Source organism: Ovis canadensis, chromosome 1 (assembly GCF_042477335.2).
Source record: "Ovis canadensis isolate MfBH-ARS-UI-01 breed Bighorn chromosome 1, ARS-UI_OviCan_v2, whole genome shotgun sequence".
Classification (NCBI taxonomy): Eukaryota; Metazoa; Chordata; class Mammalia; order Artiodactyla; family Bovidae; genus Ovis; species Ovis canadensis.
In genome coordinates this window covers 249,592,116-249,615,815 of record NC_091245.1, presented here as the reverse complement: position 1 = coordinate 249,615,815, position 23,700 = coordinate 249,592,116, and the positions used below count along the sequence as shown (strand labels likewise).

The 23,700-nt window shown below is 36.0% G+C and overlaps 1 protein-coding gene across 1 annotated transcript in view; it reads right to left on the bottom strand.

Annotated features, from left to right (window-relative positions):
• The window catches only part of ATR (ATR serine/threonine kinase), a 111,393-nt gene that overhangs the window by 44,329 nt on the left and 43,364 nt on the right, over positions 1-23,700 (bottom strand). The window contains exons 20-25 of the mRNA XM_069563429.1: positions 22,002-22,095; positions 20,892-21,017; positions 15,179-15,385; positions 11,165-11,278; positions 7,164-7,279; positions 4,403-4,523 (exon numbers count right to left, since the gene is read on the bottom strand). Coding sequence (XP_069419530.1) covers positions 4,403-4,523; positions 7,164-7,279; positions 11,165-11,278; positions 15,179-15,385; positions 20,892-21,017; positions 22,002-22,095 — 778 coding nt within the window. The remainder of the gene's footprint in view (positions 1-4,402; positions 4,524-7,163; positions 7,280-11,164; positions 11,279-15,178; positions 15,386-20,891; positions 21,018-22,001; positions 22,096-23,700) is intronic.

Sequence of the window (23,700 nt, the reverse complement as noted above, 5' to 3'; positions counted from 1 at the left end):
TATTTTTATTAAGTAATCAACAATGATTAACTATAGGAAAGAAAATGAAAGAAATAAAAAGTTTAAATTACTTGGTGTTAGAGTCAAGTTTTATTGGTATGATCCAAATCTCAATTTACCAGCATTCAGTTCAGTTCAGTTCAGTCGCTCAGTCGTGTCCGACTCTTTGCGACCCCATGAATCGCAGCACGCCAGGCCTCCCTGTCCATCCTCCCGGAGTTCACTCACACTCACATCCATTGAGTCAGTGATGCCATCCAGCCATCTCATCCTCTGTCGTCCCCTTCTCCTCCTGCCCCGATCCCTCCCAGCATCAGAGTCTTTTCCAATGAGTCAACTCTTCGCATGAGGTGGCCAAAGTACTGGAGTCTCAGCTTTAGCATCATTCCTTCCAAAGAAATCCCAGGGTTGACCTCCTTCAGAATGGATTGGTTGGATCTCCTTGCAGTCCAAGGGACTCTCAAGAGTCTTCTCCAACACCACAGTTCAAACGCATCAGTTCTTCGGTGCTTAGCCTTCTTCACAGTCCAACTCTCACATCCATGCATGACTACTGAAAACCACAGCCTTGACTAGACGGACCTTTGTTGGCAAAGTAACGTCTTTGCTTTTCAATATGCTATCTAGGTTGGTCATAACTTTTCTTCCAAGGAGTGTCTTTTAATTTCATGGCTGCAGTCACCATCTGCAGTGATTTCGGAGCCCCCAAAAATAAAGTCTGACACTGTTTCCACTGTTTCCCCATCTATTTCCCATGAAGTAATGGGACTGGATGCCATGATCTTCGTTTTCTCAATGTTGAGCTTTAAGCCAACTTTTTCACTCTCCTCTTTCACTTTCATCAAGAGGCTTTTTAGTTCCTCTTCACTTTCTGCCATAAGGGTGGTGTCATCTGCATATCTGAGGTGATTGATCTTTTCCCCGGCAATCTTGATTCCAGCTTGTGTTTCTTCCAGTCCAGCGTTTCTCATGATGTACTCTGCATATAAATTAAATAAGCAGGGTGACAATATACAGCTTTGACGTACTCCTTTTCCTATTTGGAACCAGTCTGTTCCATATCCAGTTCTAACTGTTGCTTCCTGACCTGAATACAGATTTCTCAAGAGGCAGGTCAGGTGCTCTGGGATTCCCATCTCTTTCAGAATTTTCCACAGTTGATTGTGATCCACACAGTCAAAGGCTTTGGCATAGTCAATAAAGGAGAAATTGATGTTTTTCTGGAACTCTCTTGCTTTTTCCATGATCCAGCGGATGTTGGCAATGTGATCTCTGGTTCCTCTGCCTTTTCTAAAACCAGCTTGAACATCAGGAAGTTCACGGTTCACGTATTGCTGAAGCCTGGCTTGGAGAATTTTGAGCATTACTTTACTAGCATGTGAGATGAGTGCAATTGTGTGGTAGTTTGAGCATTCTTTGGCATTGCCTTTCTTAGGGATTGGAATGAAAAGTGACCTTTTCCAGTTCTGTAGCCACTGCTGAGTTTTCCAAAGTTGCTGATATACTGAGTGCAGCACTTTCACAGCATCATCTTCCAGGATTTGAAATAGCTCAACTGGAATTCCATCACCTCCACTAGCTTTGTTCATAGTGATGCTTTCTAAGGCCCACTTGACTTCACATTCCAGGATGTCTGGCTCTACATTAGTGATCACACCATCATGATTATCTGGGTCGTGAAGATCTTTTTTGTATAGTTCTTCTGTGTATTCTTGCCACCTCTTCTTAATATCTTCTGCTTCTGTTAGGTCCAGACCATTTCTGTCCTTTATCGAGCCCATCTTTGCATGAAATATTCCCTTGGTATCTCTAATTTTCTTGAAGAGATCTCTAGTCTTTCCCATTTTGTTGTTTTCCTCTATTTCTTTGCATTGATCGCTGAAGAAGGCTTTCTTATCTCTTCTTGCTATTCTCTGGAACTCTACATTCAGATGCTTATATCTTTCCTTTTCTCCTTTGCTTTTCGCCTCTCTTCTTTTCACAGCTATTTGTAAGGCCTCCCCAGACAGCCATTTTGCTTTTTTGCATTTCTTTTCCATGGGGATGGTCTTGATCCCTGTCTCCTGTACAATGTCATGAATCTCAGTCCATAGTTCATCAGGCACTCTATCTATCAGATCTAGGCCCTTAAATCTATTTCTCACTTCCACTGTATAATCATAAGGGATTTGATTTAGGTCATACCTGAATGGTCTAGTGGTTTTCCCTACTTTCTTCAATTTAAGTCTGAATTTGGTAATAAGGAGTTCATGATCTGAGCCACAGTCAGCCTCTGGTCTTCTTTTTGTTGACTGTATAGAGGTTCTCCATCTTTGGCTGCACAGAATATAATCAATCTGATTTTGGTGTTGACCATCTGGTGATGTCCATGTGTAGAATCTTTTCTTGTGTTATTGGAAGAGGGTGTTTGCTATGACCAGTGCATTCTCTTGACAAAACTCTCTTAGTCTTTGCCCTGCTTCATTCCACATTCCAAGGCCAAACTTGCCTGTTACTCCAGGTGTTTCTTGACTTCCTACTTTTGCATTCCAGTCCCCTATAATGAAAAGGACATCTTTTTTGGGTGTTAGTTCTAAAAGGTCTTGTAGGTCTTCATAGAACTGTTCAACTTCAGCTTCTTCAGCATTGCTGGTTGGGACATAGACTTGGATTACTGTGATGTTGAATGGTTTGCCTTGGAAAGGAACAGAGATCATTCTGTCGTTTTTGAGATTGCATCCAAGTACTGTATTTCAGACTCTTTTGTTGACCATGATGGCTACTCCATTTCTTCTGAGGGATTCCTGCCCACAGTAGTAGATATAATGGTCATCTGAGTTAAATTCACCCATTCCAGTCCATTTTAGTTCGGTGATTCCTAGAATGTCGACGTTCACTCTTGCCATCTCTTGTTTGACCAGTTCCAATTTGCCTTGATTCATGGACCTGACATTCCAGGTTCCTATGCAATATTGCTCTTTTCAGCATCGGACCTTGCTTCTATCACCAGTCACATCCACAGCTGGGTATTGTTTTTGCTTTGGCTCCATCCCTTCATTCTTTTTGGAGTTATTTCTCCACTGATCTCTAGTAGCATATTGGGCACCTACTGACCTGGGGAGTTCCTCTTTCAGTATCCTATCATTTTGCCTTTTCATACTGTGCATAGGGTTCTCAAGGCAAGAATACTGAAGTGGTTTGCCATTCCCTTCTCCAGTGGACCACATTCTGTCAGACCTCTCCACCATGACCTGCCCGTCTTGGGTTGCCCCGGGGGCATGGCTTAGTTTCATTGAGTTAGACAAGGCTGTGGTCCTAGTGTGATTAGATTGACTAGGTTTCTGTGAGTATGGTTTCAGTGTGTCTGCCCTCTGATACCCTCTTGCAACACCTACCATCTTGGGTTTCTCCTATAAAAGTTTAAAGGTTTTTTCCTTCTTCAAATAAAAATCCTTCACTAAAAAAAAAAAACAAAAAACTAAATACAGCTAAATAAAATATTCCACAGCTGAAAGTAATTAATTCAATAGTATTAACATTTCACATATTATATTTTCAGTATATTCACTAAAAAAGAAAAAAACTTTATTGAAATTACCAGATAAAATTTATTATAATGCTTTAAAACACTAATAGAAATATGAATTAACAACAAAAGTAGTGAATTTTAAATACACATTAAACATTTTGCAGGAACACAAAGGCTTTTTTCTGTCAGGCATGTAAAAATTTCATATTAGGAAAATATCAGGAACATATCTCTATTTTTCCATGAAATTTTATTTTTAAAAAGCCTTTTTTTTTATTTGGGCTTCCCTGGTGGCTCAGCTGGTAAGAATCCACCTGCAATGCAGGAGACCTGGGTTTGATCCCTGGGTTGGAAAGATCCACTGGAGAAGGGAAAGGCTACCCACCCCAGTATTCTGACCTGGAGAATTCCATGGACGGGATAGTCCATAAGGTTACAAAGAGCTGGACATGACTGAACTTTCACATGCACATTACTTTTATTTTAGAGGAAGTTCAGATAATGTATTCTCTTTTAGAAAAGGCCACTGAGGGATAATATATCTTTTTATTACCTGGAAAATCTTTTTATTATATATAAAAAGTCTGATAAGGCATTTATATTCTTTTAAACAATATTATTTAAAACATAAAATGATAGGATGTAATGTAATAGACATTTTACAAACACACTAAGAACACAATTATTTGCTTGATTAAAAAACTACCTTCTTACTCAGAAACAGTTACTAGTAACAAAAGAGAAACTCTCTATTAGTAAACGTTTTCTACAAAAATTTCTATCACTAACAGCACTAATATTTCAGTGCCTACTGTGTGTGCTATGCATTCAGATAAATGCTCTCATTTCCTTTACAATTTCTATTCAGTTAAATTCTGGACAAGGCTCTCTTACCTTTGTTATAAGATAACCTGCCCAAGATGCTGACCATTCCGCAAAATTATTACCTAATTTACTTAAGTAAATTGGCTTCTTTACTCCAGACCAATCTGTTGATTTCTGAGAACTCTTATATCTGTAATTTAAAAATTATTTATTAAAAAGTAAATATATATCCATTTGTCTAAAACTTTAGTATAAGGAATTAGATCAACTCTTTTGCTGACTACCCTACTTACAGCCTTGCCTTTACTGAAATCTGGCTAAAGACACTACTTTCTCCAAAGCCTTCTTAGTGATGGGGTGATAGGTCATTCTTGAACTCCCCAAGTACATCAAAGTATTTGAGTCTGCTTCTTCCCTTCCTCAATGCTCTTTCAGATCCTTCCAACCCCACCCTGGAACAAAAAAGGTCTGTTCCTTTGAGGTTCAAGTCATCCACATATATATACTATACTATACTCATTATGGAAATCTACCAACTCACTGATAAATTTAGCAGATTGCTCAGCATTTTCTTTCCTCCCCAAGTCTTATCATCCTGAGTGACTTCAATGTCCGATTGGACCATCTAGTCAAACTGAAAACTTCTCAGTGGCTTTCTCCTCTACTTCTTTTTCGGGACTCCCTTGCCAAAACAGAGAAACTTCTTCACTTCCAAAATGTACTATTTAGACCCCACTTTGCGGTCACAGTTTCCCAAATTTCCAGTTCTTTCACTCAGTTACTGACACATCTGTTCTCTCTCATTGAGATCTTCTGTCTCTTGATTCTGCTAAACGCTTCTAACCTATAATACCTCCTTTTCATTTACTTCTTTTCCTAACCAGCTTGGTTTCTGTGGTCCTTCACTTCAAGCATTCTCTTGGTAATATCCTCTATACACTCCAATTTCACACTGTCTTTACCAGCTGGACCCATCTGCCAAGCTCCAAATCTTGGATCAGTCTAAATGCTTGCCTTCACTGAAATGATATCAAGGCCCTGCATCGATAGAGGAAACATCATGAAACTGTTTATGAGATTACTACTACTACATATCTTAGTTTTTCAACCTCAGTGGACCTCTATGCTGCCCAGAAATCCTAAATATTCCTTATCAGCTCTCCTGTTTTCCACAGTGGCTATTTCAAATGATCATTGTTCTCCTTATGTGACCTATTACCAACTGCACTGCTACTTGCAGCCAATAATCTTGTCTCTTATACCTCTTACTTCATGGAGAAAAAAGAAACCATTAACACAACCCCACAGTTAAATTTGTAAATAAGTTCTATCCATCTCTTTATCTTCCTCTGTTACAGAGAAAGAGACGTCACTTCCTTTAATCACCCATGGCTAGTATTCTGGATGCTCCTTGGGGCCTTATTTTATCAATTATCACTTCTCTCTCTTCCATAACTTCAACATGATTCTTTCTATTTGCTCCTCAGCACTAACATTTAAACCTGTTCAAACAGGTCTCATTTACACATGTGTACAGGAATTATTGAGGTGAGTCGGTTCCTTTTTAATCACCAGTGTAAGGTTTGGAAATGACAAATATAATTAATGCCCTACACTCAAGGTTCTCAGCAAACATTATGTATTTCACTGTATCGCAAATTGCTAAAAAATGAAAAATCCAGCGTCTCTCAGTTAATCATCATTATTTTGAACCATCACAAATATACTTCTCTGGATGATTTTTACAAGTTTTATGCTGAACTTAGAAACTATGGATATTGGGGAACAAGTAAGGCTCTGTCAAGTCACATCCTGATATTTTCTCCTAAAATTACTTCTGTGGCAATTGTGAACCATAGGTGATTGATCTATCTAGTTCACAGAAACTCTTAAGCATCTGTAAGTGCTATAAAATACAGATAAAGAAATGGAGAAGTATAGAGTTCTCAAAACAGGAAAAAACAAACTTTCTCTTAACAAACTATATCTTTAAATAGTACTATTCATAAGAAATAAAATGATGTTTAAAAAGTTTCTAAATATTAAAAGATATGTAGCAAATAAGTATACATAGTTAAGGGCTCTTATAAAGAATTTTACTATGTGTCTAGGTACTGTACTAGGGTTCAAAAGCTAAAGTAATTATCCAAGGTCAAATATCCAATAATTTTGGGACTTAGACTAACTAAAACTGAAGTTTCTAACTAAAAATAATTAATGGACTTCAATCAATCCTAACAAAGTTTTTTAAATGGTAAAAATAAAAGGTTAGAAAAAAAAATTTTTTTTAAGGAGAAGAAAATATTTTCACAGGGCTTCCCAGATGGCACTAGTGGTAAAGAACCCGCCTGCCATGTAGGAGACTTAAGAAACATGAGTTCAATCTCTTGGTCAGGGAAGATCCCCTGGAGGACGGCATGGCAACCCACTCCAGTGGGCTTAGAGAATCCCATGGACAGAGGAGCCTGGCAGGCTATTGTCCAACGTGTTGCAAAGAGTTGGACACAACTGAAGTGACTTAGCACATACACATCAAAAGTTTCAACTCATATTCAATTTAAAGTAGATTTTTTTCAAAGTACTACTGACAATGGAATCAAAAAATAATACTTTCAGCTTCAATGAATTTGTCTAAATATTCAGTTATAGAATTTAAACAATAAGCAGATTGTTCCCATTTTGACAAGATTATAAACATAAATCATAGTGGAAAAATACATATTAAAACATACTAAAAACACTTTTAAAGCTAAAATGTTATATCAAAAGTAACTTTTATTTTATAAAGTTAAAAAAATTCTATCAAAATAGTATTAATGAGTTTACAGACCTAGTATTTAGATGCGGTTCCAATATTTCCCGAACATGCTCAGGAAATCGCCTCCACAATTGGTGACCAGGGCCATCAGTTTGCATCTCTCTGCAGTCATAAATGGAAAGTAACTCCTACAAATATATATTTTACAGTTGTAAATCATCAATGAAACAGATACACCTTTACATCCACCAACATTCTACATACTACAGCTATAAAAATACATGGAAAAATATATAAAATTATAACATTTTGGAGTTATGAACTTGCTTAGATTTATCTCAATGCTTAAAACCATTCAGGTGACTTACTCAAGGTCACAAAGCTGTGGTAGTACCAATAATGGAACATGTAATTTGCATGCTACATATAACATGTTCTAAAATAAATGACTAAGTTATTTGGAGGAAAAAATTGAAATCTTCTATACTTGCAGACGAAGCAGGCAATGGCATCCCACTCCAGTACTCTTGCCTGGAGAATCTCATGGACGGGGGAGCCTGGTAGGCTGTGGTCCATGGGGTCACGAAGAGTCGGACACTTACTGAGCGACTTCACTTTCACTTTTCACTTTCATGCATTGGAGAAGGAAATGGCAACCCACACCAGTGTTCTTGCCTGGAGAATCCCAGGGATGGCGGAGCCTGGTGGGCTGCCATCTGTGGGGTCGCACAGAGTCAGACACGACTGAAGCGACTTAGCAGCAGCAGCAGCAGCAGCAGCAGCAGCATACTTGCAAAATTTTTAGAGTGTGACCTTTTCTGAATTTTAATTAAAGTACTATAAATCTAAAATAGTTCAAAACTTTAAGATATTTCAAATTCTAGATATAACATACTGAGCTTAAAATTCTGAAAATAAGATGCAAATGTTAAAGACCAATTCATTAGTCAAATCCAGCAATGAAATGGTTATATTTTACTTTCCTGAAAATAAAACAAGTGGGATTTTATAGATGAAGAAAAAAAAACCTTTCTAATATCAATCTTTAACATAAGACAAATGTTAGGATATTATATCTTTCATCACCTACTATTCTTTCTTTACAATTCCACTATAAAGGACCACATGCAACAGATATATTCCTATTAATAACAATTATAAACACTAAGATAATATGTACTTTATATTTAGAATCAGATCAATCAAAAGGTACAAACTTCCAGTTATAAAGAAATATTAGAGATATAATGTATAACCTAAACCAATAGAGTATTGTAAAGTAAAATAAAGTAAAAAAATATATACATTTATCAAGAAAAAAAAAATGTATAACCTAGATAGTATATTCAAAAGCAGAGACATTACTTTGCCGACTAAGTCAAGGCTATGGTTTTTCCTGTGGTCATGTATGGATGTGAGAGTTGGACTGTGAAGAAGGCTGAGCTAAGCGCTGAAGAATTGATGCGTTTGAACTGTGGTGTTGGAGAAGACTCTTGAGGGTCCCTGGGACTGCAAGGAGATCCAACCAGTCCATTCTGAAGGAGATCAGCCCTGGGATTTCTTTGGAAGGAATGATGCTAAAGCTGAAGCTCCAGTACTTTGGCCACCTCATGCGAAGAGTTGACTCATTGGAAAAGACTCTGATGCTGGGAGAGATTGAGGGTGGGAGGAGAAGGGGACAACCCAGGATGAGATGGCTGGATGGCATCACAGACTCAATGGACATGAGTCTGAGTCAACTCCGGGAGATGGTGATGGACAGGGAGGCCTGGCGTGCTGCGATTCATGGGGTCGCAAAGAGTCGGACACAACTGAGCGACTGAACTGAACTGAACTGAATGTATAACATGATAAATATAATTAACACTGCTATGTTATACAGGAAAGCTGTTAAGAAGGTAAATCCTGAGTTCTAATCACAAGGGAAAACATTCCTTGTGCTAAAAAAAATTTAACTTTTTTAAGATTTAATTTTGTATTTATATGAGATAAATGGATGTTCATTAAACTTGTGATAATCATTTCATGATGTACAAAAGTCAAATCATTATGCTATACACCTTAAACTTATTCAGTGCTGTACGTCAGTTATAAATCTACAAAATTAGAAGAAAAAACAAACAAAAAACACTAATATACAGTTGTTCATCTTGTTTCATATTTCACTGATAAAATAAGCAATTACAAGAGACCTCTACAACTTCCATGCTAATATCTCCCCAGTGTGACAATACCACATCAGTGCTTACATGCTCTGCTTTTTCTCTTGTTACTAAAGATGAACTGTTTTTGTTTTAATTAAGGTTATTCTTCCCACTTGTACACTATATTCCACATCTCTTTACCTACTTAAAATAGTGTTAGATCAGTTATCTTCTATATCATCACTATTCTCTTGCTGAACTGTTCCCAAGCACATGTAAACACATTGTCATTTTTTCCATCTTTACCCCTCTTTTCTCCCTAGCTACTATCTCATTCTTCTGCTCTCCTTGACAGCAACACTCTTCAAAAGAATTTCTGTAATTTTTCTAATTCCTCTCCTCCCACATGTTCTTAAAAATACTCTAATGAGGCTTTCTAAACTACACTGAAACTGCTCTTTTCAAGGACAGCAATGATCTCTATGTTACTATAGCCAATGGTCAATTCGTAGTCCTGAAATAATTACACCTATAGAATATGGTCAGCATTTAGATCACACCATACTTCCTGAAGGGGCTTCCTTGGTGGCTCAGACAGTAAAGAATCTGCTTGTAATGTGGGAGACCTGGGTCAGATCCCTGGGTTGGAAAGATCCCCTGGAGTAGGAAATGGCAATCCACTCCAGTATTCTTGCCTGGAAAATCCCATGGACAGAGGAGCTTGGTGGGTTCCAGGTCATAGGGGTGCAAAGAGTCCAACATGACTGAGTAATTAACACACACACAGACATACTTTCTGAAACACTTTCTTGTCTTCCAGAACACCATCTTTCCCACCTTACTGGTAGCTCTTTCTCCCTTTTCTTACTTTTTCCCTCTTCTCAGTGACTCTTCATTATCCAGAACTCAGTTACTAGAACCTTTTTACCTATACATACTTCCTCAGAATCACAGTTTTAAATACCATCTCTACTACGAACTATGAACACCTCCAAATTGTATCTTTAACTCAGGCCTCTAATCATGAATTTCAGACCTGAATATCTAACAAAATAAAAAAAATATTTTAATTGAAAAAATATGAAAAGGGGCAAAGAAAATCAAACTAGAGAGTGTTTGTTATTTGTATGGAAGACATAGGGATAATTTCCACTACATCCAAATAGGTCTTAAAAGGTCAATTTAAAAAATAGATCATTACCAAGGGAAAAACGAGAAAAGATCATTTAGAGAAAATTCACAAAAAAGCAATAAATATATAAAATATGTTACACTGCTCTTATAATTAAGTATAAATTAACATGAAGCAATATCATATTTTATCTGTCATACTGGCAAAGATTTAAAATTTTAATTAAAGGCAGGTTTGTCAAGGGAGTATAAAGTGGTGAAGCTTTTTTGATAATCAAACGTAAACTGTATTTGCTCTGAGATTTTAATTTCAAGATATCTATATTATTGATATACTCACTAAATACTCAGAAATTATATATATGTTTTCTAAATAATTTTTTTGTAAAAACAAGATATTGAACACAACCTAGTTATCTTAAATAAAGTTTTTAAAACAAATTACAGTATATTATATTGAATATAAAGTCACCGAAAAGAATGAATTAGAGCTATATGTACTGACATGGAAAATTACACAACATATACTGTTAAACACAAAAGAAAATCAACAAATATGATTTGCTTGTTTGTTGGGGAACACACATATATTTGTATATAAACAGAAAAAATGTTAAAGTACGTATAATAATGTTAGAAGAGTACATTTCTGTACTCTTGAAATTTTTGTCAAGAACTTGTATTACTTTGATAATAAAAATGATAGTTAAAAATTAAGAGTTCCTAAAGTAGAGAATTTACAACTTTCTTAATAAAATTTAATAACATAAAGCCAGTAAGGTATACATATACTCTTACCTGAATGGCATAAGCAGCTGAATCTTGAGCTCGGCTGTTATCTGCATACGCAAGGTAAGCTCTTGTTAGTTCCATCAATAATCCATAGGCGAAGTTTGAATCTTCTACTCCAGTCTCCAAAAAACAAGAAAAAATTATATGATAATTTGTATACATTTTCTTAAACTGTACTGTGCATACCACGGTGAATTTAACTTAGTTACTTAAGTGAATTTAACTTAGAGAAGGAAAGCTCAGTAAGGTTCAAATGAAGTTTGGCACCAAGTCTAAAATATAATCTGTAGCTAAGAAGCCAAATCTAACACTTCTTAAACTATTTTTAAAGTGTTAGACTCATTCAAATTTTACAGAGTCAGCAATTTGCATATTTTGGATTTTTAACTCTTAAAAAGAAAATTTGTTCTATAGAATTTCCTAAATTACATTCATTAGAACCTTGGTCACTTGAAAAGCTTCAAAAAATAATTTTAACATGCCCTTCTGTAGGAGATTCATAATGTTCTCCAATATGTTAAAAGTTCTGTTTAATTTTGTTTTACAAGATTTCCCACACTCATTTGACCATGGAAACATCTTTATATACACACTATTAAAATACCCTGGGAAATTAGTTTCTCATGGAGACATTGAGAAATTGGGTTTAAATAGTAAAATTTAAATAATCAATTAGATTTTAAGTATTTGTCACAATTATGTCAGAAAGTTTATTTAAAAGAATGCAGCACTCCAGACTAGACTTCAGCTTTATATTTTTTGGCTAAAGGTCTCTGTAATAGTATTAAGGAATAAACTCAGAAATTACCCAAATTATCTAGTTTAGATTAACTTGCCATTAAGGACAAAATGGGTCGGCAGTAGTCTGCCACAGGGATGGAGCTCTGGGTACAACTGTCTTGCGTATAGCATAAGCCCTCTTGGAGGAGGTCGCCATTAACCCCACCACAGAGCTACCAGAACTTATACCGGATTGGGAAATAGACTGTTAGAGGGCACAACAGAACCTTGTGCACCAGAAACCAGGAGGAAGGAGCAGTTACACCACAAGGGACTGTCCCGGACTTGGCTGTGGGTGTCCAGGAGTCTCCAGCAGAGGTGTGGGTCAGTGGTGGCATGCAGCAGGGATGGGGGCACTGAGGGTAGCAGTGCATGCATGGGATCTTTTGAGGGAGGTCACCATTATCTTCATTACCTCCACCATAGTTTGGAGCCAGGTAAATAGCAGGGAGGGAACACAGCTCCACCCAACAACAGAAAATTGAATTAAAGATTTACTGAGCATGGCCCCGCCCATCAGAACAAGACCCAGTTTGCCCCTCAGTCAGTCTCTACCATCAGGAAGCTTTCAAAGCTTCTTACCCTTCTCCATCAGAGGGAAGACAGTCTGAAAACCACAATCACAGAAAACTAACCAATCTAATCACATGGACCACAGCCTTGTCTAACTCAATGAAACTATGAGCCATGCTGCGTAGGGCCACCCAAGATAGACGGGTCATGGTGGAGAGTTCTGACAAAATGTGGTCCACTGGAGAAGGGAACAGCAAACCACTTCAGCATTCTTGCCTTGAGAACCCTATGAACAGTATGAAAAGGCAAAAAGACAGGACACTGAAAGATGAACTCCCCAGGTCAGTAGGTGCCCAATATGCTACTGGAGATCAGTGGAGAAAAAACTTCAGAAAGAATGAAGAGATGGAGCCAAAGCAAAAGCAACACCCAGTTGTGGATGAGACTGGTGATGGAAGCAAGGTCCGATGCTGTTCAGAGAAATATTGTGTAGGAACCTAGAATATTGGCTCCATGAATCAAGGCAAATTGGAAGTGGTCAAACAGGAGATGGCAACAGTGAACTTCGACATTTTAGGAATCAGCAAATTAAAATGGACTAGAATAGGTGAATTTAACTCAGATGACCATCATATCTACTACTGGAGGCAACAATCCCTTCAAAGAAATGGAGTAGCCCTCATAGTCAACAAGAGTCCAAAATGCAGAACTTGGATGCAATCTCAAAAACAACAGAATGATCTCTGTTCCTTTCCAAGGCAAACCATTCAACATCACAGTAATCCAAGTCTATGCCCCGACCAGTAATGCTGAAGAAGCTGAAGTTGAATGGTTCTATGAAGACCTACAAGACCTTTTAGTATAACAACCAAAAAAGATGCCCTTTTCATTATAGGGGACTGGAATGCAAAGGTAGGAAGTCAAGAAACACCTGGAGTAACAGGTAAATTTGGCCTTGGAGTACAGAATGAAGAAGAGCAAAGGCTAACAGAGTTTTACTAAGAGAATGCATTGGTCATAGCAAACACTCACTTCCAACAACACAAGAGAAGACTCTACACATGGACATCACCAGATGGTCAACATTGAAATCAGACTGATTATATTCTTTGCAGCCAAGTATGGAGAAGCTCTATACAGTCAGCAAAAACAAGACCGGGAGCTGTGGCTCAAATCATGCACTCTTTATTGCCAAATTCAAACTTAAATTGAATAAAGTAGGGAAAACCACTGGACCATGCAGGTATGACCTAAATCAAATCCCTAACAATTATACAGGGGAAGTCAGAAATAGATTTAAGGGACTAGATCTGATAGACAGAGTTCCTGATGAACTATGGACAGAGGTTCGTGACATTGTATAGGAGACAGGAATCAAGACCATTTCCAAGAAAAAGAAATGCAAAAAGGCAAAATGGTTGTCTGAGGAGGCCTTACAAATAGCTGAGAAAAGAAGAGAAGCAAAAAGCAAAGGAGAAAAGAAAATATATACCCATTGGAATGCAAGAGAGTTCCAGAAAAACATCTATTTCTGCTTTATTGACTATGCCAAAGCCTTTGACTGTGTGGTTCACAACAAACTGTGGAAAATTCTGAAAAAGATAGGAATACCAGACCACCTGACCTGCCTATTGAGAAACCTCTATGCAGGTCAGGAAGCAACAGTTAGAACTGGACATGGAACAACAGACTGGTCCCAAATAGGAAAAGGAGTTCGTCAAGGCTGTATGTTGTCACCATGCTTATTTAACTTATATGCAGAGTACATCATGAGAAATGCTGGGCTGGATGAAGCACAAGCTGGAATCAAGATTGCTGAAAATACCAATAACCTCAGATATGCAGATGATACCACCTTTATGGCAGAAAGCCTAGAAGAACTAAAGAGCCTCTTGATGAAAGTGAAAGAGGAGAATGAAAAAGTTGGCTTAAAGCTCAACATTCAGAAAACAAAGATCATGGCATCTGACTGATCCCATCACGTCATGGCAAACAGATGGGGAAACAGTGACAGGTTTTATTTTGGGGGGCCTCCAAATCACTGCAGATGATGACTGCAGTCATGAAATTAAAAGAGGCTTGTTCCTTGGAAGAAAAGTTATGACCAACCTAGACAGCATATTAAAAAGCAGAGACATTACTTTGCCAACAAAGATTCGTCTAGTTAAGGCTATGGTTTTTCCAGTAGTCATGTATGGATATGACAGTTGCACTATAATGAAAGCTGAGCGCCAAAGAATTGATGCTTTTGAGCTGTGGTGTTGGAGAAGACTCTTGAGAGTCCCTTGGACTGCAAGGAGATCCAACCAGTCCATCCTAAAGGAAATCAGTCCTGGGTGTTCATTGGTAGGACTGATGTTGAACCTGAAACTCCAATACTTTGGCCACCTGATGCAAAGAGCTGACTCATTTGAAAAGACCCTGATGCTGGGAAATAGTGAAAGCAGGAGGAGAAGGGGATGAGAGAGGATTAGACGGTTGGCATCATCGAATCAATGGACATGAATTTGAATAAGCTCTGGGAGTTGGTGATGGACAGGAAGGCTTGGCATGCTGCAGTCCATAGGGTCACAAAGAGCTGGACACAACTGAACGACTGAACTGAACTGAACTGAAGGACAAACTGAATAGTTTCTTGTAAATGGAAATCCCATTTCTACAAATTTCTTGTAGAAATCCCATTAGGAGAGAGAACTCTTCTTGTCAAACCAAATGATCATAACTTACCACAAATGTAAAATCTTTTCCTTGGGTGTCAGTGGTTGAGAAATCTAGTCGACCTGGATCTATTGCCCCCAATTCCCCTAAACATTCTCCACAGAGCAACCGAGCTTGAGAGTTTGCATCTTGGCAACCTTTCAAGAGCACTGTTACCAACTGTGAGATAACAGGTTCTACTGTTTCACTATCTGTTGCATATCTGATCAGTTTTTCCTAAAATAAAAATAGAAAGGAAGTTTATATGTAACTTCTACAAACTAGTATACTTTCCTAACTAGAAAGCTTAAAAACATTCAGGAATATCTGATAAATATTGACAAAATTAAACTCAGGTTCTGCAGTCTTTTCACTGAGTTTTTGCTGAGTTCACATAACATAATTCACAATATATTCTGTAGGATTAGAATCATAATTGTGTTTAAGAATTTCTATTATTAATCCACTAAATAAATAGGGACTGAGTATTATTACATCAGTATACAGAAGTAAGACATGGTCTTATCCCAGTGAGTTCACAACTTAAAGTGAAAATAGACATACAAACAAATAATTAAAATATTATACAATATGTGCATTAACAAATATATGTACAAGGTAAAGAAGCAGTGAAAAAGATGAAAAAGAGCCCAGAGTATTTTTCAAGCATAATAGATATTTCAATAATTCAAGAAGGAAGAGTTATTAGTTCAAATAAGAAAACTGAAGAGTATAAAAAGCAAGTACAGGAGAAAAAGATACAGGAAAAGAAATCGACGGGGATGATTTTTTAAAAAAAGACACAGGAAAAAGAGGTAGGCTTTATGAAAAAAAATGTTGGTTCAAGTAATCTTTTTAAATCTATCATCTGAGGATGCTGTAATAAAAAACTTAGGGATAAGAAGTGACTACTTTCAGGCCAGGTAAGATTTAGACATTGTATCTTTTTAACCATTTTAGAACTACTTCATTTACATAATTTTCCTGCTAGCAAAAGTAAGGCACATACAAGCACTTCAAACTCCATGTTAAAACTGTGATTCAAATTAATGTAATATATTTCAAAAGAAAAATAAAAAGACAACTTTACCTCATCTAGAATCTTTAATAGTAGCTGACTTAAATTAACATTATAGGTTAATTCAGGCATAAATACTTAAAAAGAGATGAACTAGGAAACAATAAACAGCAAAACTAATAAAATTATAGGCATTTATTACTTTGCTAAAACTAGATAATATGGAAAAGAACATTTTAGTTGTAAAAGATAAATGCAGTTCATACTAAATATATAAATGAGACACTAAAAGAAAGATAATTTTAAAATATACTTATTTAATAAGTTCGGATTTCCCTGGTGGCTCAGACGGTAAAGTGTCTGTCTACAATGTGGGAGACCTGGGTTCGATCCCTGGGTTGGGAAGATTCCCTGGAGAAGGAAATGGCAACCCACTCCAGTACTCTTGCCTAGAAAATCCCGGGGACGGAGGAGCCTGGTGCAGGTTACTGTCCATGGGGTCGCAAAGAGTCGGACACGACTGAGCCAAATCACTTACTTAAAAATGTTTTTATTTCACTTTTAGGTTACATAAACTGGGTTTGTATTTTCAACAAAAAATATCCAATTCCAAAAGAATTATGTGTTCAATGCAACTATTTAGAAAGTGTTTTTAAAGTATGAATCCAATTTTATCATTTTCCAAACACCTAACCAGTTGTCAAAAAACAAATCCATGTTTGCTCTAATTATTTGAAACATTTTTATATCATAAATGTCCATATATGCTTGGGTCTATTTTCGGACTTTCTATTTCTTCCCACTGGTCTGTTTATTCATGTACCAGTATCACACTTTTATAATAATTATAGAGGCTATAGAGTATATACTACATAGAATATATTAATGTCTGGGAGGGCTACTGAACTCTCCTAGTTGCTTTTTTCCCCCTAGATTTTTTCTAGCTATTTTTACATGTTTGTTTTTCTGTCTGAACATTAGTATGAAGTTTTCTAGTTAAAAAAAAACAACTTGGCATCTTTGGGATGGCATTAACTTTATATATTATACTAGGGAGAACTAAAATCTTCATAATATTGAGTCAACTTAACAAATAAGGGGTGTTTCTGTTTAAATCAATTATATTTTTGTGTCTATCAGGAGTGTTTCAAAGTTTTCCTTACTGGTTTATACATTTCTTGTTACGCTTATTCCTAAGTATAGTCTCTCTTTCTGTTACTACTACAAATCGGGTTTTCCAACAAGTCTTCTACCTGGTTACAGCTAGTTATATGAAGATTATGATTTTTATATTCTCTTTACTGAATTTGTTTGTTGTCTGAGTTAGTTTATTGATCTTTTCTATAGTTTTTCAAGTACATTACATGTCATCTGTAAATAGGGCTATTTTCATGTCTTTTCCAAATCTTATGCCTGTGATGGTTTTCTCTAATCTAAATTCATTGGCCAATACTTCCAACTGAATATTAAATTGCAGTGGAGATAATGAGCAAGTTTATTTTTAGTGGGAAGGTGTCTTATCTCCCCATGAAGCATGCATGTGTGTGTGCACAACGTGTGTATGTAGTACACATATACACATATATGTATATGTATACATTTATGATATATCAAAGTATTATCCATCGATTCCTATTTTCTTGAGTGCTTTTATCTGAAATGGATGTTATAGTTTGTCAAAGGCTATTTCAGCATTTATGAAAATAATGGTATTATATTTTCTGTTTAATTCTATTATTAGTTCCCTTATCATTTTCCCCCAATCTCTGAGCCCCAGGCAACCACTAATCTGTCTCCTCCTGTAGGAGTTTAGTTCCTCAGAAGTATATACATTCATAATGTATCTTCTTTGTAAATTCTGTATCTTCTCTTGTATCTTTGTGAATTACAGCGTTTAGCAGTATAAAGTGCCCTCTTTTCATCACATTTGATACTTTTTGGTTTCTGTTCTACTTTGTCTGGTGGCAGAATCAGAATTCCTGCTTTCTAATTTCAATTTATCTGTCATAAATTTGGCTCCTTCCTTTACTTTTAGCCTTTCTAAATAATTTATATGTGTGTATTACAGAGTTGTTTTCTGCTTTGTAAAACAATTTGTAATTTTTTTCTGTTAAGGTCTTTTCACATTTATTAATATGATTGATATGTTGGGCCTAAATTCTATCAGTTTTTTAAAATTATAATACTATATATATTATAATCAGTTCCTAAGAGTTAATTTCTTTTGGTACAGAATAAAACTTATACTTTTGTTCTAGAGGTATCCTTTACATAAATAGGCTTCCCTGGTGGTTCAGATGGTAAAGAACTAGCCTGCAATACAGGAGACCCAGGTTTAATCCCTGGGTCAGGAAGATCCCTCAGAGAAGGCAATGGAAATCCACTCCAGTATTCTTGCCTGGAGAATCCCATGCCTTTTAAAATTATAATACTGTATGTATTATAACTAACTCCTAAAATTTAATTTCTTTTGGTACAGAAGAAAATTTATACTTTTGTTCTAGAGTTATCCTTTATATAGAGGTATCTTTTATATAAATAAAAAGGTTCTAGAGGTATCCTTCATATAAATAAAAAAGTATCTTTACTTAATCTTCTTTAACCAGTTTGCCAGTTTTAAATAGTATATTTTGACCCCGAGTTATTGCCTGCACAATAGGGACTAAGCTCATTTTACTCATATCTTAGTCTCTTCTCTCATTAGAAAAAAAAATGCATTTTCTATCTTATTAAAATGCTATAGCATTTACATAGAATTCTCCTGAAGTTGCCTCACTGTTGTTAAATATATAACTAGTAACCATCAGTTCTTTTGCCAAAGTCTCCCTAGTCATCACTTCATTGAATGAAACCATTCTCTAGCATATTTCTTAGGAAAGGCTTGCTTGTGAAACTTGTATTTCTGCAGTTCTTACATGTTAAAACTCTGTTTATTATCCATGATATTCTAAGGACAGCTTGCTTTATTCTTTATGTCCTTTATATTTTTGAAAATGCTGCTATCCTCTAGGTCTATTCTGTATATTACTGTTGAGAATAATGATACTTACTTTTCTTGCCCTTTTAAGTGATTTTTTTAGAATATTTTTTTACCTGTAGGTCCTGAAGATTTCTTATTATTAAAGTCTAAGATATGTCTCAGAGTTGACTATGCTGGGGTCAATTTTTACAGGTACACAATGGGTCCTTTCAATATACAGACTTAGGTCTTTTATTTACAGAAAAATTACTTGGATTATAGCTTTAAATATTAGAACTATTGCTTTATGTTTCTTCTTTACAAACTTCATTTGTATGTGAGATCTCTGCCAAGTTTCCATTTCACCTGCTTCTTTGATCCTCTGTACTCCTTTCTCTAATCTCATTTTTGTTCTCTTGATTATTCTCCTGCCTTTCTTCAATGCTCCTTCCTAAAGTTTTAGTCATATATATTCCTCCTGTATGCTCCTTATAATTTAATCTTCATTTCTTTAATTTCTTTCTTCAGTTTAGTCACCTCTTATTTCATATCTTGCTTTTGTGCCCATTTCTCTTTTTAAATTCTTCATTCAATTCCTCTTTTTTGGGGGGGGAGGGCATGCCAGATAGCTTGTGATATCTTAGATGATGTTACCTGCTTGCCACAGTTGGAAAAGAAATCATTTTTCTTGTTGTCCTAGATGTTTTGGGGCAGTGTGCTGATTATATTTTCTACTGATAATGCAAATTTACAGTTAGGAGAGTATAATATCTACACTCAAAGAGATTCAAGGCTCCTCCATGTGGTAGCATCATGTCCACATTGTCTGCTTCCCACCTTGGGTATACAAGCTCACTGACCCAGAAGAATGTACTTGCTACCATCATGTATATCTTTCATCCTAAGAAAATGCTTCTTTCTATCATGAAAACAAATACAACTCAGTTTGCAATCAACTAACTCCTGAGGGTCTTAGGCTCTCACATCTTATCATATGAGTTCTTGATATGCAAAAATGAAAACTTAATTAACAATTTTTTTCCATTTTATAGATTTATAGTGATCTGGTATTTTAAATACCAATTCTCACTCTCACCAAGGTTTGGGATAATCTATATTATGTTGAAAAGGAAAAGAATAAAGTTCACTGACCGCATAAAAACTTAAAATTTAGCTTTATTAAAACTAACAGAATTCCATCAAATTGAAAATTGACAAAATTATTGAAATTTTACATAAAAGATATCTACAGGAAATTACATGAGAAGACTCATATAAACTGCATACATCCTTCCTTAGGAAGATGCAGTTACCTAAAATATAACTGCCAAATCATGATCCTTCAAAAAAAAAGAAAAAAATATGTAAACCTCTTCAGCCTTAAAGGGCATCTCATGAATTTACTGATTCTAGGTCAGCTCTGATAATCTTGTTAAATAAAAATCACTTTTTTTCATTGACCCTACTGAATCTCAAGCAAATATGCCTATCGTCATCTTTTCTTGAAAGCTACCCTTTCTTTCCTGTAGCTCTTTAATTATATCTTAGGCTTCCCTGGTGGCTTAAACTGTAAAGAATCTGCCGGCAATGCAGGAGACTCAGGTTTGATGCCGGGGTAGGGAAGATTCTCTGGAGAAAGGAATAGGTACCCACTCCAGTATTCTTGCCTGGAGAATCCCAAGGACAGGGAAGCCTGGTGGGCTACAGTCCATGGGATCGCAAAGAGTTGGATACAACTGAGCGACTGACACTTTCACTTTTCATACCTGATTTTTATACAAGGTTTCCTTCAAGCTTGTAAGAGCATGAATACGGACGTCTACATTTTCATGCTGAATTGCTTTCATGGATAACTGAAGAGTTGTCTGAAGATCAGTACTCTCAGAGGTCTCCTATTAAAAGACCACAGAGAGATACACCTTATCAGTTAATCACATCAGGAACCATTTCAGAAGGTCTGGATTTCCTACACCATTACCATCAAAGTAGTTAAATGGTACCCCAATTGAATGCAGTTTTAAAGAGTAATTTCTATCTCTTTTGTATAGCATATCAATTTTCAGTAATTCTCAAGGAAAGGGATTTTCTTCCAAAATTTTTAGTTTTAGAGAAAAATTTTATATTAACTAAATAAGAATTTACTTATCCAAAATAAACCCTTCTTGGTAAGAAATACAAGTTTCCCTTAAAAAGGGCTACATAAAAGCCTTGAACAAGGTCTACAGATTATGCAGATAACTCACTCCTTATTTTGACTACTTACATTCTTATGACTGATGATTTACTCAGTAAAAAAAGCATATAAAGTCTTCAGAATCAATCTTGGGATCTGTAGTAAATACATTTTCTACTCTGACCCATGCTCAGGTATCCCACTTTCTGCCCTAAAGTAAAATCACCAACAATCTTTTCTATATTTCAGAGAGTTCACTGAACTTCCAGATGTTGGAATGATAGATGATTCTCCTAAAGCTCAGAATTAGTCAGACCTGACATATCTATACCATGGTTTATAGCACAAAGTAATTGGAATCTTCCCACAGCACTTTTTTTCCTTTACTCAGAGTATACAGCTATGGTCACTTCTTTTAGGGACTGTAAGTAAGAACATATTGATCTGGGTAGGGATGACACACAAACTGAATCCTTTGCTCTCTGTTCTATCTAATTCTATAGTACATCTTTGATCCAGATCCTAAAACTTTCTTCTAAAAATCAGACTCAAGACAGGATTATACAGTCATCAGAAATTAGGCATCAAAATATCACTATAATATCCCCAGACATCATTCTAAAGAATCTCTATTCAGTGTTTTAGCACTTGGAAATAATTCTGTATGAATTATCTCCTAAACCATACATAAAAAATTGAATACCTTTCTATATTCCTGTAGAACTGCTTTTATCTTTTTTAATTCTTGATGATCAGGTAAAAAATATATTTCATGAAGAAAATCTTGCACAGCATCCCTAACAGTCAGTTGAAAGAAAAAGAATTATTTACCAAATATGAACACTAAAAAAAAACCATACAAAGCAGAGGTTGAAACTAAGGCCAACTTAATTCACACTTAAAAGTGCTAGCTGATTGTTGACATGTCTAGGATGCTTAGTCAATACTGGCAAATAATCAAATCTGTGAAAATCACCCTGTAGTAGTCTGCTACATTAGAGGCTCTGAAAAATCTCTATGTCTTGATATACGCTCCCATGTAGAGTCACTTCAGCTTCAATTTGGGCTAGGTGTGTGATTTGTTTTAAAAATTAGAATGTGGCAGAGGAGATGCTGAACTGACTTTGGGCCTAAGTGTTAAAAAGGTCTGGCAGCTCCTAGTTTTGTTCTCATGAGAGTCCTGAGTCACCATGTAAGAAGTCTGGTCACCATCAGGGACAAGCTATATGGAGAGAGTAAGAAGTTCTGAGACTAAATGGAAAGAGGGAGAAGTCCAGTCAAGTCTACCTACTGGCTGACTGCAATGACCACTGGTAAGAACAGCCAAGGAACTGACCAGCTGAACCCAGCCCAGACTGCAAAATTATGAGTGCTAGGTTTTGAAGTGGTTTATAATGCAGCAACAGAAACTCAACCCCAAAATACAAATTCTCACAAAGATATATTAGAGAAAAATACATAAGTAATTCTACTGGAGGTTACAATTTTTAACATGCTTCAAATATAAAGCCCTAATATTTCTAGGTCCAAATAAAAGGGTTTCTAAATTCTATATTTACTAACTCATGCAACAAACAGGCATTAAGTAACTCCTATGTGCTACTATTTCCTAGAAGCTGGGGATGTAACAACCAAGAAAACTGCAATAATTCCTTCATTCAGAGAGCTTAAAGTCTTCTCTCTAGTAGAGTGAAAGAGAATTGTTTCATTATATTAAAAGGTAGAGAAATGATTCCTCTATAATAAACAGCACAGATAAACTATTTGCATAACAATCCAAAAGGTATTTGAAAAGTGATCTAGATCAGTGATAATGTTGTTCTACTATGTTCAGAATACCAAAAATAAAAGTACTTTAATTGGAAAAAACTCCATTCACTTTTAATTCTTTATTTACTCCTTGATTGGATAGTTCCTGAAAATGACTAATGGAATTGCAATAGCATATAGATAAGCAAGTAAATAGTAGTTAAATTCTAATTTTTCAGAAGCAAAGGAATCCTGATATACAACAGTATGTACAAAAATGAAAAACAAAAACAGGTGTACAGAAAGGCATTCCAAACTAAAAAGCAGCCTGAGTGAAAAATAAAAATGGAAAGGAGTAACGCATATTCTTGCATTAGCAATGTGGATTGACTACAGCCTGGTATCTGCTTTGAAAAATCTTGGCAAAGAATTTTAAGAAATAAGATGTGGCCAGATTTTAGAAAGCTTTAAATATCCAGATAAACAATTTGGAATTCAGAAATGGAGAATCACAGAATGTCCCTCCATGCTGGAATGATAAAGATAAAGAGCTGTTTTAAAAACATGAACAATACAAAGAAACATAATAAAAACTTAAAGGAAGGGAGGCTGGTTAAAGGGTTATTGCAATGAATAAGGGTTTAAAATAAGGC